This window comes from Polypterus senegalus, chromosome 3 (assembly GCF_016835505.1).
Source record: "Polypterus senegalus isolate Bchr_013 chromosome 3, ASM1683550v1, whole genome shotgun sequence".
Lineage (NCBI taxonomy): Eukaryota > Metazoa > Chordata > Cladistia > Polypteriformes > Polypteridae > Polypterus > Polypterus senegalus.
In genome coordinates this window covers 292,833,528-292,845,908 of record NC_053156.1, presented here as the reverse complement: position 1 = coordinate 292,845,908, position 12,381 = coordinate 292,833,528, and the positions used below count along the sequence as shown (strand labels likewise).

Sequence of the window (12,381 nt, the reverse complement as noted above, 5' to 3'; positions counted from 1 at the left end):
AACTGAAGCTCCTGACTTGCATCAACAGGATTTTATACATTTTGTTGCTGGCACATAATTTGCTTATTAGACAAGAATCGTGTAGTGACCCGACATTTGCGCGATAGACATACAGTACAGGTCAAAAGTTTGGATACACCTCCTCATTCAATGCCTTTTCTTTATTTTCATGACCATTTACATTGGTAGATTCTCACTGAAGGCATCAAAACTACTTGGTCAAATAGTCCTTACACAGCCTGAAGGTGTGTTTGGGGTCATTGTCCTGTTGAAAAATAAATGATCCTCCAACTAACCTGACTTCTGCACAACACAACTGCTGGTCCCAACCCCATTGATAAAGCAAGAAATTCCACTAAATAACCCTGATAAGGCACACCTGTGAAGTGAAAACCATTTCAGGTGACTACCTGTTGAAGCTCATCGAGAGAATGCCAAGAGTGTGCAAAGCAGTAATCAGAGCAAAGGGTGGCTATTTTGAAGAAACTAGAATATAAAACATGTTTTCAGTTATTTCACCTTTTTTTGTTAAGTACATAACTCCACATGTGTTCATTCATAGTTTTGATGTCTTCAGTGAGAATCTACCAATGTAAATGGTCATGAAAATAAAGAAAACACATTGAATGAGGAGGTGTGTCCAAACTTTTGGTCTGTACTGTATGAGCGCCGACAAAATAGCGCCTATTAAAACGCGGTGACAAAATCGCGCCGACAAAATCGCAAAAGTTTCATTAAATATGAATTGCAAGTTTAAAGCATATATAATAATGTTTATTTTAGAAGTCAATATTATGAGACATGGCACGCAGATAGTCCTTAAGATCACGCCCTGCATATGTAGGAAGAATTGCAGCAAGATGTCTTGATAGTTGAGCGTATTTAGACTTGCTGGCTGCCTGACTGCTGGTAATTCTGCTTTGCATACGACGCGTTATGCCAACCCTCGACTGAGTTATTTGTTCGCGGCATGCCATCAGCAGTAATAACAGTTATAACCTAGCACATAATGTGTACATAATGCCCACGTATGCGTCCCACTCTCTTGGCCTCTCTCGCGATTTTGTTGTGGTGATTTTGTCAATGCGCATTTGTCGAAAACCAGTTAGCGAGTTTGTCGGTGCTCATTTGTCCGTCGCGGTTTTGTCGGCGCTCATATGTCTATCGCGCTTTTGTCGGTGAACCGAATCGTGTTATAACAAGAAAAATAAGAGTACAATCCTCTGGACATTTGTCAACAACAGCAACAGAGTACAAATAAAAAACAAGCTTACCTGAGGTGGGATAACACCGCCACAGATGACAAGGATGTCTGGTCTTTTAAGATTTGCAAGCTCCATAACCAGCTCAGGAACTAAGGTCTTGTGACCTGCTGCCAGCGTGCTGACACCGACACAATGAACATCTGCATCGACGGCTTGCTGGGCAACTTCTACAGGAGTCTATGAAAAATATTAAGGAACAGAACAAATGAATTAAATCTGAGACCAATATGATCCATTTTCTCATACTGTCACATTTGTGGCTGTAAGTGCGTACAATTGAGCTTTGACGCTGGGTGCCGCCCGTTTCCAAAACCGAGCAGGAACTTGCATCCGCATGGTGTGAGGCTGCCGTGAAAATGTGTCTCAAAGTGTGCATGGAAATGGGCCTATGCACCGTTTATACATGAGGGCCCTTGTCTCTCCTCATCCCATGTCCATACCACTTCAATTTTCTTTCCAGTACTTTCTTAGATATATCTCCCAATTTTGTTGTACCTCTGATTGTCTCATTTCTTATTCTGTCCTTTTTTGCAGCTCTGCACATCCATCTCCATGTTCTCATTTCTGCCACATTTAACTTCTTCTCCTGCACTCCCTTTACTGCTCATGCCTCATCTTCTTACATCATTACTGGTCTTACCACTGTCTTAAAAACCTTACCTTTAACCTTCGGTTTAATTCTTTGATCACTCCATACTTCTGATACCTTCTTCCAATTGTTCCATCCATGTGGATTATCTCTTCATCTAAATCTCCACTTTGGGATATCACTGATTCTAGATATTTAAACTTCTCCAGTCTTTTCAACAGCTCTCCCAGCATCCTAACTTCTGAATCCCAATCAATCAATAATCCTCAAATATTCTTCCTATTTATCTTTAATCCTCTATCTTCCAAAGTCTGTCTCCATTCTTCCAACTTCCTCTCCACTTCCTTTTTTCTGGACAACACAACATCATCAGCACAAAGCCAGCACCAGCATTAGTCTTTTATCCCATGACTCAACACATCATCCATAAGCAGATCAAAGTGGTAAGGACTTGAAGAAGATCCCTGGTGCAGACCTATTCTAGCTGGGATCTTGTCTGTTACACCAATAATGCTTTTAACCTGAGTCCTTCCTATCCTCATGCATAACAACATTGGTTTTTCAAGCTGTTAGTTACATGGCCCCAAAGCTGTGGAATGGTCTGCCTGCTACTATAAGAGATGACTCTTCTTTTTCTATTTCAAAACATTCCAATATACATCAATAAATAATTTTTTTAAGAAATTAGATTTAACCATAACCTCATTTATTTGGAATTCAAAACATCCACATATCCAAAGGGCAACCCTACAAAGACCTAAGACAGAAGGTGGCATGGCTCTACCTAACAATTTTATTACAAATATACAAGTGATCAACACCTGGACACAAATAGATGAACATACACAGGCTTGGTCTGCAATAGAAATAAAATCCTCCAGTACTTCTTCATATTCCTTGCTTTGTACCCCAATAAGTACAAGTCATCCCCAATATACAGTACTAACAACCCAATTGTGCTTCACTCACTCAGAATATGGAATCAATGTAGAAAGCATTTTAAGATAGAGAAGCTTTTATCTGTGGCACCTCTGCACAAGAACCACATTTTTCCACCCTCTCAAATGTACACAGTTTTTAATGTCTGGAAACATTCGGGATTAAATCACTTAGAGATCTGTACACAGACAACGTCTTTGCATCCTACGAACAATTACACTCCAAATTTGACTTTCCAGCAACGCATTTCTTTCACTACCTTCAAATCAGAAACTTTGTTAAACAAAACCTGCCCAATTTTCCTCACCTCCCACCAACCTCTATGCCGGAAAAAATATTGATCAGTCTTCAGGACTTGAACAGCATTTCTGTAATATATAAAAACATTTTATAGTCCCTCCCTTTCAAAGATCCCAGTGTACAGTGGGAAAAGGAGCTCTCACTCAACATCTCAGAAAAGGAGTGGAAGGCTGCCATGCACAGAATTCACTCCAGCTCCGTATGCGCAAAGCATACAATTATTCAACTTAAAATCATCTATTGAGCACATCTGTCTTCTTTAAAATTGTCCAAAATGTTTCCAGGGCAAGATCCAACCTGTGCACATTGCAATCGAGCTCTAGCCTCACTGGGCCACATGTTTTGGGCCTGCACCAAATTAACATAATTCTGGGCCAAAATCTTTAAATGCTTTACACACAGCCTTGGGGTCACAATCCCTCCTAATCCATTAACAGCTGTGTTTGGTGGGCTTACAGTGGAGAAGGACAAACAAACTATAATGGCCTTTACTACACTATTAGCACGTAGACTTATCTTGCTCATCTAGAAGAATCCTAACTCACCTCTTTTAAGTCAGTGGATAACTGATGTTATATACTATTGGAAATTGGAAAAAATCTAATTCTCACTTAGAGGATCTGTACAAAACTACACTTTTTCAAAACCTGGCAGGATCTAATTAATAACATTTTAGAATAAGCATTTATATTGAGAAATCGGATTCTCTCCTCTCTTTTTTATTCTATTTATTTTTATTCATTCATTAATTTATCTATTTTCTTATTTTTACTAGTTTAAAGTTGCTCTGCTGGCCTAACTCTCTTTCTCATGGGTGGAGGGTTGATGGGTTTCGAACCTAGTTTTGTTAAACTTGACTTGCTTGTATGGAATGTTATTTAATATATATTTTAAATCCAGGCTAAAGACTCACGATTTCAGTTTGGCATATTCGGACTAGAACTGCTGATTAGCTGTGCATACTGCATGTCTGTTATTCATTAGTTCTAAAATATGAGTAAAATGTTCTTTATAAAATGTTACTAACCTTCCGCTATTCTGTTTCTCTTCTCAGTATCCTCATGTGGCACTGGGTGCCACTGTTATACTGCCAAATTATTTGTCTGCCATTGGAAAAGTCATCACTGATAAAGGAGCACTGTAATCATCTGGCAGAAGAGTCTTTTCACCTGATTGGCCGGCTTGCACTGATTCAACTGTAGAATGGCCAGTAGGGTTTTGTGGCTTGTTGGCTGAGACCTCCAAGACTCTGAACAAATCTGAATCTTCATTTGTTATATTTCTGCATTTAGTGAGTGATACTATACGGCAATATATTCTTGCATTTTGCTTTGCAGTTTGTACTGTTGTGTTGTATTCCTGAGGTGGCCATCCAACTCTGTGAAGAGGATTACTTGTGTTCTATTTTTATGTTCTGTTTATCACATTTTTTGATACCCACTGCATGCCCAACCTACCTGGAAAGAGGTCTCTCTCTGAATTGCCTTTCCTAAGATTTCTTCCAATTTTTATCTCTAGAAGGGTCTTTTTTTTTGAGTCAAGGGACTGTTCAAGCTCATTGTGGCACTCCTTGCGTGATTTTGGGCTATACAAAAAACGTGGTCGTTATCCCGGAAATCCTCCTCACATACTGTATTTCTCTGGTCCCGCTTTCCCTGTCATACACCTCCTGATGTTATTCTCACTTACTATATACTTAAAAAGATATGGTTAGCTAGCTAGCCAGACAGACAGATAATTTACTTGTACCCACAAACAAATTTTTCACTTTTACAGAAGCTGTTTAAATAGGTGGGTAAATAAATAAACAAATATACACACTCACTATAAAAATATACAGTAAATATGACATTTTTTAACTAATCATGCAAGTACGGTAAGTGTTCTGAGGCTGTCTTGAAAGAAGACTGCCACAAATCAGCAAATTAAAGGTAATTTCAGAACATTGTTCTCCGAAAATGGATGGATGGATGCAATCCTTCCACAAAAAAAAATTCTCTCATGTATTGCAGAAAATATTTCTCTTCACTGAGAATAATATATGTACATGCTGCAGAAGGAACTATGCTATTTTCCTCCACTCTGCATGCTAAATTTGGGGCAACTTCACCAACTGTAATCAATTTACTGCAGGATTTACTTAAATGTTATTTAAAGCACCAGGCACACAACATTAAAGGACAACCCTCACAAAGTCCACCATGATCCAAGGAAGTAATCAGTTAAAGTTTGTGGGCCTTCATTTAGAGGACTGTCAAGAAAGATTCATTAGCCATGCAAAAGCAACTGTGTTCAACCAAATTAGAGAACACAAGCAAGGCATTTTAAAATGTTTCTTGCCCCTAATAGCCTTTTTTCACATCACAAACCATGCGATTTGTAGCTATAAATATCCTTAGATCACCATCAAATGCTAAAAAAAAAAATCAAGAAAAACAACTAACAATGTTAATACTCATTTTTTAGCCTTCCAATTATTATGTCGAATGAGTGCAAACCCAGTGCTATAAGTAATTGGACACAGACACTGGAACTGGAGAAAGAATGTTAAAAACCCGTGTCAGTCTCTGTGTTAGCATCCTCTGTGAATTATATTTATTCTTGGTCTATTTTGAATATGTGGTATTCTGGAAGTGTATTTTTTATTTATAGTGGATTCAGAGTGTCTTCACACCCCTTTACTTTTTATATTTCACATTTTGCGATGCTGCAGCCTCACACTAAAATCATTTCAATTCATTGTTTCTCCCATCAAGCAACACTTAATAACACAGAATGACAAAGCAAAACAGGATTTTATAAGTTTTTGCAAATGTATTAAACACAACAATCACAATATTGTGGTGTCAATGTGGGGTTGAATCCTGTTTTGCTTTTAATAAATAATAATAATTCTTTGCATTTATATAGCGCTTTTCTCACTGCTCAAAGCGATCAGCAATTGCAGGTGAAGGGTCTTGCTCAAGGGCCCAACAGAGCAGAGTCCCTTTTAGCATTTATGGGATTCAAAACCGGTAACCTTCCAATTGCCAGAGCAGCTCCCTAGCCTCAGAGCCACTAATCCGCCTTTTGTGGTCTCTGCATTTATTTTGAAATAAATGGTTGTATCTACAATGTTATTATTACTGACTGAGCAGTATGATATTGAAATGTTCTATTTTTAGAAGATAGAAGATAAAATATATACAGTTAAGGACAAAACTATTGACCCACCCAACACAAATGGAACAAAACTGCCATTTAAAAACAAAGTGACCGATATTTAAGGTATTTAATAATAATAACAACAATTCTTTACATTTATATTGCACTTTTCTCACTACTGGAAGTGCTTTTCATAGTGAATGGTGAGCCGCTTCAACCACCACTAATGTGCAGCACCCACCTGGATGATACGGTAGCAACCATTTCTGCACCAGTTTGCTTACCACACATGAGCTATGAAGTAGTGAGCTAGATATACAATTAGAGACAGGGGATCGTAAAGGGGCAAGAATGACTAGGCCGTGGTGGTCATTTTAGCTAGGACATCGGGATAAACCATACTCTTTACAAAGGATGTCCAGGAATCTTTAAAGACCATGGAGAGTCAGGACCTCACTTTTATGTCTCATCTGAAGGACAGCGTACTTTTTCAGCACAGTGTCCCCATCACTGCAATGGTGTATTGGGATCCACACACAGACCACAGGGTAAGCACCCTCTGCTGGCCTCACCAACACCTCTTCTAGCAAGGAGCCCAAGCTTTCCTAGATGGTCTCCCGTCCAAGTACAGGCTGGGCCAGAATGTGCTCAGCTTCAACTGGATAAACCCTTCTGAAGAACAGATGGTATGGCTGCTGAAAAAAAAAGGTTTTTACAAGATAATTACATGCAAAAGAATAAAGACAAAATCCTCAAGAAGTTTGAGGTGGAGGTCTGCATTCCTGTGGGACCCAACTTAATTTTTTGCAGCATGGACCTAAAGTGTAATAGTAATGCACGGACATGGATGAGTCTGCTTTATTTTTTGGGACTTCTTGAAATATAATGAGAAAGTGTCACCAACTAGTCTGTCACTTCTGAGGCTCTGTCTTCCTTAACAGCAGACTTGGATGGATGGGAGTCCATTAAGGAAAAAGCTAGGGGTTGCTGCTTGAAGAGGTGTTGGTGAGGCCAGCAGGGGGCGCATACCCAGTGGTCGGTGTGTGGATCCCAATTTCCAAGTGTGGTCTTCAACTTCAATTTGAGCATTAAGTTGCATATACTAGCTTTTTTGATTGCACATTCATCTTTATACTAATCACGTTCTAGTCAAAAAAGAAGAGCATTATTTTGTTCTTCACAAAATGAAAGCATTTAATTCAAATAAAGAGAATAACCAAAAAGAGATATTAAAAACTTAAGGTTAAACATTTTAACAACATAACACACAGTTTTCTACCTGAAAAAGAGGTCCAATATCAACATCGAAGCCCAAGTCTGCAAATCCAGTTGCAATAACTTTGGCGCCTCTGTCATGTCCATCCTGTCCCATTTTGGCTACGAGCAGACGTGGTTTACGGCCTTCACGTTCAAAAAATCGTCCAATTCTACAGGCAGAAAAAACAAAAAAGGAAAGGCATTATGGAAAGTTGGTTTTATATTTTTTTTAAAGATTAACATATGGCATGCTGGTTTTCTAAATCTCAATGAAGGGCATGTCACGTTCAAACCTGCTTAATTCAGACCAATTTGGAGCTAATCTCAGTCAGCATAAGGCGCCAGTCCATCGAGGGAAGAAACCACAGATATACCCACACAGCAAACGCACATTAGGGCCAGTTTCAGCATTGCCAAATCATCTGACCTGCATGTCTTTGGAAAGCTGGAGTACACCGGAGCACCAAGAGGAAACCTACTCAGACACAGGGAGAACATGCAAACTCCATGCAAGGAGGTCTGGGACGCGAACCCTGGTCTTCTTACTGTGAGACAGCAGCACCACTGCGCCGCTGTGCTGTCTCAGTATCTAGTAACTAAATGCAAGGCAACAGCTGAAAAAAGGAGGAATATGTTAACAAAATTAGCTGCACGGTGAGATTTTCTTTTCTGTGGAAAACTTTTCTTGCCGCCCTTTTCCTCTGTATTGTTCTCTGTTTGCCTTCACAATAAAAGTAGGAATGCACGTGTATAACCGGAATCAGGACTCAGATAAAGTGTTCATTGTGAGATCAGTTTGGATTTCACTACAATGAATATTTTACCATACAGCAATACCTTCTTGTGGACAACATGACAGCACCAGTTTTAGTATGGAAATGTGAAAAGACTAATTAAAACAAGAGCAGCACACAAAAGACATTTATTTCATTAAAATGCTAAAAAGCATACATAATACATTTTTTGAATACACAATGGGAGGTCTGAAAATCGAAAGAAGACCTTAGGAGAAGGACTTAGGAGTCGTAGCGGACTCAACACTATCAACCGACAAAGTGTTCAGAAGTCATTAAGAAGGCAATGTCAGGTTATATAGCGCCTTGATGTCTGAAGTACAAGCCACAGGAGGTTCTGCTCAGGCTTTATAACACACTGGTGAGGCCTCATCTGGAGTCAGTCAGTCATCTTCCAACTCGCTATATCCTAACACAGGGTCACGGGGGTCTGCTGGAGACAATCTTAGCCAACACAGGGCGCAAGGCAGGAAACAAACCCCAGGCAGGGTGCCAGCCCACTGCAGGGCACCCACACACCAAGCACACATCAAGGGACAATTTAGGATCGCCAATGCACCTAACCTGCATGTCTTTGGACTGTGGGAGGAAACCAGAGCACCTGGAGGAAACCCATGCAGACACGGTGAGAACATACAAACCTCATCTGGAGTACTTTGTGCAATTTTGGTCTCCAGGCTACAAAAAGGACTTAAGTGAGCTAGAAAAAGTCCAGAGAAGCGCAACTAGGCTGATTCCAGGGCTACAGGGGATGAGTTATGAGGAAAGACTGAAGGAGTCAAACCTTTTCAGTTAATGCAAAAGGAGAATAAGAGGTGACATGACTGAAGTGTTTAAAATTATCAAGGAAATTAGTCCATTGGATAGAGACAGTGACTTTAAAATTTGTTCAGCAAGAACACGGGGACACGGGGACACAGTTTGAAACTTGTTAAGAGAACATTTCGCACAAACATTAAAAGTTTTTCTAGTAGTATGGTAGACAGTAGGACTTTACGGACCTTCAAAACTTGACTTGATGTTATTTAGTAAGAATTCAGTTGATAGGACTAGTGAACGTTTAGTTGGGCTGAATGGCCTGAAAATGTCCCGATTGTTCTAATCTTAAAAAAAACAAACAAACAAAACAATGTATGCAAGCCTGAGAGTGTGCCCCCTCAAATCTACCTGTATTTAGAGATGGTGTCCAGAGTTTAGTGCTCAGACCAATACTGTTTAGTTTGTATATCTGAGTCACAAAGCTGTGTAGATTTATAAATTCTAATTACACTTCCTCTGTCGTGTCACTGTCATGAATTTATCCATCCATCCATTATCCAACCCGCTATATCCACGGGGGTCTACTGGAGCCAATCCTAGGCAACACAGGGCGCAAAGGAAGGAAGCAAACCAAGGGCAGGGCGCCAGCCCACCGCGCACACACACACACACCAAGCATACAATAGGGACAATTTAGGATCGGCAATGCACCTAACCTGCATGTCTGGACTGTGGGAGGAAACTGGAGGGCCCGGAGGAAACCCACGCAGATGCGGGAAGAACATGCATACTCCATGCAGGGAAGACCCAGGAAGCGAACCCGGGCCTCCTAACTGCGAGGCAGCAGCGCTACCACTGCGCCACTGTGCTGCCCCCATGAATTTATTATTGCTTTAATTTTTTATTACAACTAGTTTAGTATTTTTGCAAAGACCATATGATTCCTAATGTGTCATATTGGACATGGTGTGGTCTTGTGGCAAAGTGATGCGATTTGTTATAAAGCACCTACTTTCAGAGGTTATCTCCCATCTTGATCTGTACCAGTTTGCCTTTAGTGCAGGAAGGGAGGTGGATAATGCGCTGTTGTTTGTGCTAAACAATGCCCTTGAACATTTGGAACAAAGCTAAAGCTTCATTAAGATTGTGTTTATAGATTTTAACAGTGCATTTAACACTATCCAGCCGCATCCATTATTAGACAAACTGTTAGGACTAGGGGGTAAACTCTAAACTTATTATTTTGCTTTTTCCTAACCCTGGCATTTTATCATGGATACAAAGAAAGAAAATTAGGCTTCTTGTTCCTTCCTTCCTTCCCAACCACCTAATAGCTCATGGATGGTGAGCATACTGATGCAATAATCTGTTGTCACATTATCCAGGTGAGTACTACACATTGGTGGTGGTTGAAATAGCTCCCCTCTATCTATTTGCTTGCAGCTTACTTCATCACCATCAAATGGAAGCTTTACAGCTGGACCAGACCCTGTTTTTGATGGACAGTTTGTGATATAGCGGGTCCGCAGCTCTGAAAGAATTTTTTTAAATAATCCATTACCCATGTCAGTCTCTGTGGGAGGGCCTGCGCAACCATGGGGAGTTAATGAGGTAGTTGGGGCGAGATGCACCTGCACGTCAAGTTGCGATCGTTCTCTATTGCTTCATTGGCTTCCTGCAGTGTGTGATTTAAGACGCTGCACTCACGGAGCCATACAAGTATGGGCTGGCATAGGAGGAAAGGACAAAAAGGGAGAAACAAGATAGAAAGAAGAAGGCAGGAGAAAAATGCCGGTGCGGGAGCAAGTGAAAGCAGTCTTGCTTGAGCAAAGGCAGGAAGTTGGAAGAAGTGCCCTGGCAGACACTCGGCGGGTGCAGTAGGAAGCAGTCGCTCAAGCTGAGCAGTTCTGAGGAACTGGAGTGACCGGGAGTAAGGACGGTTCGCCACGTAAGGCCAAGAAGGCAGCGGGAGTTGAGGAGGCTTGGGATGGAAAGCCCTAGTGTGAGCACCCTGGTCTTTGGGGACCCAGGTTTGTTTTTTATAAAGGACAGGTTCTAGCCAGTATTTTAACCTCATTTTAAAGGGTTATTTTTGGATTTTTGAACTCCACCCATTTTACATGATTTTATGGATTGTTTTTATTTATTAACTTTGAGCATTGTGGACATTTTTTTTTTTGAGTATTTTTAATAAAAGCACTGCACATCCGGTTACATTACCGACAGTGTTGAGTTCAAGAGGCTCCCAAAACAAGAAGAGGGAGCATGGAGCAGGACCTGTACTGTCACACAGTTCCCTTCTTCTTTTGGCCAGTCTTCCAAAATATTACTCTAGTCTTTTGAGATGCTGGCAACAGCTGAAAGCAAGCCTTGAGGAAGACTATCTTACACTGTACTGGGTTTTACAAATGCCCATATTTCGTTACCCTCCTTGACAGACGCTATGTCAATGTAAAAACAACTGCTGAATGCTGGGACGTTGCAAATCAAGAATCTGAATGACACACAGAGCGATTGGGTAACTCCCACCAAAGGTAGTGGTAGACTTAAAGATGTGCTCTCTGCATACAGCTGCAAAAATAGAAAAAGTGGTTAAAGAACTGCTGAAAGACTATTTTTTTTTTTAATGTGGACACTCCTGAGTCACTTTTTGGGTTTCCATACCTTTCAGTTAACTCAAAATTCCAAAGTCAAGATGGAAGCCAAACTGGATATTAAAACACTTGACCTGGATGCTGCAGAAGGGAAAGAACTTTATAAACTGTGTGTCCAGATAAGACATCAAAGCCAGCTCAGGAAAAAACTGGATACACCCTGGAGAGAGGGACTGGGAAGATTAGGGAATTACAGTTCATCTTGGGGCAGTCTATACAGACCACCATTGAATAAGAGGACTGCTGAGCGCTGTGAACTTGTTTGTATGTCTCACTGATGTGATAAGCGCCCTTTCTGTTCTGTTTGTTTTAGGATTCAGCCACTCTTAGCTGTTCTTAATTCTATTTTTAATGCTTTGGATTTGCATTTTAATTAATCTGTATTTATTTAATAATAATAATAATAACAATTGCAACAATAATTCTTTATATTTACATAGCGCTTTTCAAAGTGTGTGGGAGACCACTTCAGCCACCACTAATGTGTTGCACCCACCTGGATGATGCAATGGCATTCATTATTGTGCCAGTACACTCACTACATGTTAGCTATTGGATGGTAAAAGAGTGAGAGAGATAGCCAGTTAGAGACAGGGGAATTATGAGATGACCAGAATGACTAGGCCATGGCAGGCAATTTAGCCTGGACATCGGGATACACAACCTACTCTTTATGAAGA

The 12,381-nt window shown here is 40.4% G+C and overlaps 1 protein-coding gene across 2 annotated transcripts in view; it reads right to left on the bottom strand.

The window, feature by feature from the left end:
* The window catches only part of mut (methylmalonyl CoA mutase), a 127,526-nt gene that overhangs the window by 31,712 nt on the left and 83,433 nt on the right, over window positions 1–12,381 (bottom strand). For both annotated transcript variants that reach the window (XM_039749442.1, XM_039749441.1), the window contains exons 11-12: window positions 7,517–7,664; window positions 1,275–1,442 (exon numbers count right to left, since the gene is read on the bottom strand). In XM_039749442.1, the coding sequence (XP_039605376.1) occupies window positions 1,275–1,442; window positions 7,517–7,664 (316 nt within the window). The remainder of the gene's footprint in view (window positions 1–1,274; window positions 1,443–7,516; window positions 7,665–12,381) is intronic.